The 4,618-nt window shown below is 45.2% G+C and overlaps 1 protein-coding gene across 1 annotated transcript; it reads left to right on the top strand.

The window, feature by feature from the left end:
* Positions 1-681: 681 nt before the first annotated feature.
* Positions 682-4,430, top strand: ETH_00013545 (B-box zinc finger protein, putative; the record flags this gene model as incomplete). The annotated part of the gene is made up of 10 exons (XM_013380798.1): positions 682-705; positions 1,339-1,393; positions 1,683-1,750; positions 1,966-2,090; positions 2,284-2,389; positions 2,568-2,642; positions 2,865-3,026; positions 3,233-3,341; positions 3,917-4,078; positions 4,360-4,430. 10 exons carry the CDS (start codon positions 682-684, stop codon positions 4,428-4,430), a joined length of 957 nt encoding a protein of 318 aa, XP_013236252.1.
* Between the last annotated feature and the right edge of the window lie 188 nt (positions 4,431-4,618).

The following is a 4,618-nucleotide window of genomic DNA, read 5'->3' as shown; positions in this document are numbered from 1 at the left end:
AGGGTTTGGAGAGGGTTTGGAGAGGGGGTTTGGGGAGGGTTTAGAGGGGTCTGGCGGAGGGTTTACGAGGGTTTGGAGAGGGTTTTGATGAGGGTTTTTGAGGGTTTGGGGAAGGGTTTTACGAGGGTTTCGAGGGGGTCTAGGGTTTTGAGGGAGCGGTGGAGTGAGGGGGGTTGGGAGGGTTTGAGGGAGGGTTTAGAAGGGTTTAGATGAAGAGTTTAGGAGGAGGGTTTAGAAGGGTTTAGAGGGTGTTTGGAGAGGGTTTAGAGAGGGTTTAGAGAGGGTTTAGAGGGAGGGTTTAGAGGTAGCTGGCCCCTGTTGTCTCATACGTATCTGATTTTATAATTTTTGAATCTTTTTGAATTCTTTTTTATTCTTTTTAGTTCTTTTTATTCTTTTTTCTATTCTTTTTAATTCTTTTTTAATTCTTTTTTAATTCTTCTTAATTCTTTTTTTATTCTTTTGTATTCTTTTTTAATTCTTTTTTATTCTTTTCCTTGGCGTTTCTTCTTTGTCTCCTCTTCCCTCTTCTTTTTCCTTTTTTCCGTTTTTTCCCCCCTTTTCACCAACTCCGCTGCTGCTGCTGCTGTTGCTGCTGCTGCTGTTGCTGCTGCTGCTGCTGCTGCTGCTGCTGCTCAGTCTCCTTTTCAGTTCGGCCAGTGCCCCAACCATCCCTCCGAGATGATCGACTGCGTCTGCATGGTGGTCAGTCCCAAACACTTTTTTTTTCTTTTTTAATCTTTTTAAAATCTCTTTTAAATCTATTTTTGTCTCTTTTTGTCCTTTTTATCGCTTTTTGTCTCTTTTTTGTCTCCTTTTATCTCCCCTTTTGTTTCTTTCTTTGTCTCCTATTTCTCTCTTTCTTTGCCTCCATCCGTGTCTCCCTTTATGTCCTTTTTGTTTCTTTTTTGTTTCTTCTCTGTTTCTTTTTTGTCTCCTTTTGTCTCATTTTTATTCTCCTTTTTTCTTCTTTTTCCTTCCGTTTTTTGTCTCCTTTTATATCTTTTTCTAATCTTTTTTTTCTCCTTTTATCTCCTTTTTAATTTCCCTTTTATCTTCTTTTATCCCTTTTTTTAAATATATTTTTAATCTTCTTTTTACCTTTTTATCTGTTTTAATTTTATCTCTCATTTGTCCTTTTGTATTTTTGTTCCCTTTTTTTGGAACTCTGTAGAGTCTTTTAATTTCTTTTTTCTCTTTTTGTTTTTTTTGTTTTTTATTTCCTTTTATTTCGCTTTTCCTCTTTTTGTTTATTTTGTCTTTATGCTTGCTTCCCGTTGCCTATCTTCACCAGGGTTTAGGGTTTAGGGTTTAGGGTTTGGGTTTGTTGTGGCGCAGTGTTTCTTGGCCCTTTGCCCTCACTGCATTCTCATAGGGCATCACTCGGCCGCAGGTGAGAATAGAGCTTTGCCAGAAAAGGGTTTAGGGTTTAGGGTTTAGGGTTTACGGTTTAGAGTTCTTTCTTCAGGGTCTGGGTTTTTAAATGTGAGGTTTAGGGTTTAGGGGAGGGATGAGAGCTGCGCTTCATGGTATGTGCCCCAGGGTTTAGGGTTTAGGGTATAGCGCTGAAGATTTCCTGTCAAGGGTTTACGGTTTAGGGTTTAGGGTTCAAAGTCCAAGGATTGGGGTCTAGGGTTTAGGGTTTAGGGTTTAGGGTTTAGGGTTTAGCGGTTTTCTTTCAGACTTCTCCGAACATCCCCTGATTTCAACTCTAGACGCCTACAAAATGAGCATGCAGGGCACCTCGCCGGTAAACCCTAAACCCTAAACCCTAAACCCTAAACCCTAAACCCTAAGCTACAAACTCCAAACCCTAAACCCTGGTTGCGACTTCTAGCTCTTCACTGTTTAATCTGCTGCTTGCACAAGCCTTGCAGCGGCCGCGCCTTGCGTTCTGGCCAGAACCCAGAGCGCAGGGCTTAGGGTTTAGGGTTTAGGGTTTAGGGTTTAGGGTTTGCGGCTTAGAGCGAAGAAGCCCTCAGCATCCGCAGAGAAAAAATTGTAAAAGACCTTCAAGAAAACCACCAGCTGCTGGCGCGGCTGCATGCAAACTTTGCATCTGTGCACCGAAAAATTGATGACTCCAACAAGTACCCTAAACCCTAAACCCTAAACCCTAAACCCTAAACCCTAAGGGCTAGATGGCTAAACCCTGGGTCGCTAAGCCCCTGGTCCCTAGGTGCTAGGTTCTAGCGCTGCGCTTTGCTGGCGGGAGCCGTGGCGGGCCAGGCCCAGCAGTTGAACCCTAAACCCTAAACCCTTTTTTAGGGTTTGGCTTCACAGGGCACTGATGAAGCAGCTGCAAATTATCAAACAAAAACAAGTCGGCTTCCTCCAGGCGCTGAAGAGGGAATTGCTGACTGAGTGTCTCATTATAGAGTGGATGGAGGTAAACCCTAAACCCTAAACCCTAAACCTTAGGCCCTTAGGGCTGCTCAGTCCGGGCTGCCAGCGGGTGGTGCTAGGCCTAGCTAGCGCTCAGCGGTTAGGGTTTAGGGTTTAGGGCTTAGCGGTTAGGGTTTAGGGTTTAGGGTTTAGGGTTTAGGGTTTGGCGTTTGTTTCTTCAGGCCTTTTTTTCTCATTTACAGCTTGCCTTGTGTCCTTCCGACTACCTGACGTACCACCACCGCCATGATTTGCTTGTGAGGCGTCCCAAACCCTAAACCCTAAACCCTAAACCCTAAACCCTAGCGTTCGAACGGCGCCTGACGACCCCCGAGGTGGCATGTTCGCATTTTTACTCAATTTTTCCTGCTCATGATGAACTCCTCTAAACAGCGGGCTCTTGGGCCTGAGCTTTAGGGTTTAGGGTTTAGGGTTTAGGGTTTAGAGTTTAGGGTTTAGGGTTTAGGGTTTGCGGGCAGGCGGCAGACCTGTTTGGGGGCGCAGTGCGCATAGAAGTTGGCCGCGAAACCCTCCCCCCTTGGGCCACGGAAAAGCTTTTCATTGAAGGCCAATTTAGGGTTTCGACTGCAGCCTTTTCTTTGCCGGAGTTGACTGCAGAGCGGGTGGCTGATGATGATCTCGTGAGGGTTTAGGGTTTAGGGTTTAGGGTTTAGGGTTTGGGGGTTGGGGGCCAGGGTTAAGGGCGGGGTCGGGCTTTCTTTAGAGGGGTCTGGAGGATGGTTTCAGGGGTCGGGGAGGGCCAGGACGTGGAGGGGTAGGGTTTAGGGTTTAGGGTTTAGGGTTTAGGGTTCAGGATTTAGGGTTTAGGGTTTAGGGTTTGTTGCAGCTGCGGGTTTTTCTGACTGGGATTGAGAAGACGCAAAACCAAAAAGTGAAATTAAAAGAAATTAAAGTCGGAGGAGATAATTCTTCCGAAAGCGAATTGTCTCTTTCAGGTGAACTTTTATTTTTGAATTTTTTAATTTTATTTTTCTTTTTTTCTTTTTTTCCTTTTTCTGTTTCCTTTTCTTACTCTTTTTTATTTCTCGTTTTTTTGTTTTTTTCCTTTTTCGTCTTTCTATTTTTCTTCTTTTTGTTTTTCTTTTCTTTCCTCGGCTTTGTCTTTTTCCTTTTTTCCATTTTTTAATTTTTTCTGTTTTTCTCTTTTGTCTCCTTTTTATATCCTTTTGGCTCTGCATCATTTTGTCGTTTTCTATCTTTTTTATATTTATTTTTTAATTTTTTCCTTTTTATTTTCTTTTGTTTAATTCTTTTCATTTTTTTCAATTTCCCTCTTATGCCTCTTCTTGTCTGTTCCGGAGGTGGCTTAGAATCCAGGGTTTAGGGTTTAGGGTTTAGGGTTTAAGGGTCTCTTTCCTCACACCTCGCTATTCCCGCTGCACCTCAAAACCCTTTTGATGCATTCTTTTTCCGCCCGTCTCCTTCTGCAGAACTTCTGATTAAAATTTACAAGTTAAATTAATTAATTAATTAATTAATATTTATTTATTTATTTATTTATTTGCTTCAGATGAAGAAACGGGGGCCCCCTCGTGGGGGGCCCTTCTAGCAGCAGATGATGCAGCACCGGGGCCCCGAGTGCATGCACTTTCCCGCGTGCTGCTGCTGCCCGAAGAGCCAGCAGCAGCAAACCTCCCTACGCAGCAGATTCGCCAGGAAATTCTGCAGCAAGGTACCTGCTGCTGCTGCTGCTGCTGCTGCTGTTGCTGCTGCGGCTGCTGTTGCTGCTGCTGCGGCTGCTGTTGCTGCTGCGGCGGCTGCCCAGAAGCGCAGCATGCGCTGGCACTGCTGCTGCTGCTGCCGCTGGTGCTGCTGCTGCTGCTGTTGCTGTTGCTGCTCCTGACAGAAACGTCTTAGTGCTGCTGCTTTTGCATCTGCTGCTGCGAGTCCTGCTGCTGCTGCTGCTGCTGCTGCTGGATTGATGGGTGTGTGTGTGCTGCGTGTGCAGGGGAGAACACGGTGCGTGCGGAGCCGGCAGCAGCAGCAGCAGCAGCAGCAGCAGGAAGGTCTGGCAGCAGCAGTAGCAGCAAATTGGCAAGGAAACAAAATGGAGAATTAGAATTAGATTTAAATGATCTTCGAGGACTTCTAGACCCTCTTCACATTTTGCCCAAAGAGCTGCCGCGGAAGCTTTGGGCCATTATCTCCGACCTCGACTTCAGGCCCATTCTCATCATTCTCAAGGCAACCCTAAACCCTAAACCCTAAACCC

Source organism: Eimeria tenella, genomic scaffold (assembly GCF_000499545.2).
Source record: "Eimeria tenella Houghton genomic scaffold, Eth_scaff901, whole genome shotgun sequence".
NCBI lineage: Eukaryota > Apicomplexa > Conoidasida > Eucoccidiorida > Eimeriidae > Eimeria > Eimeria tenella.
Note: the sequence above shows the minus strand (reverse complement) of the source record. Positions and strands in the feature narration are given on the sequence as shown.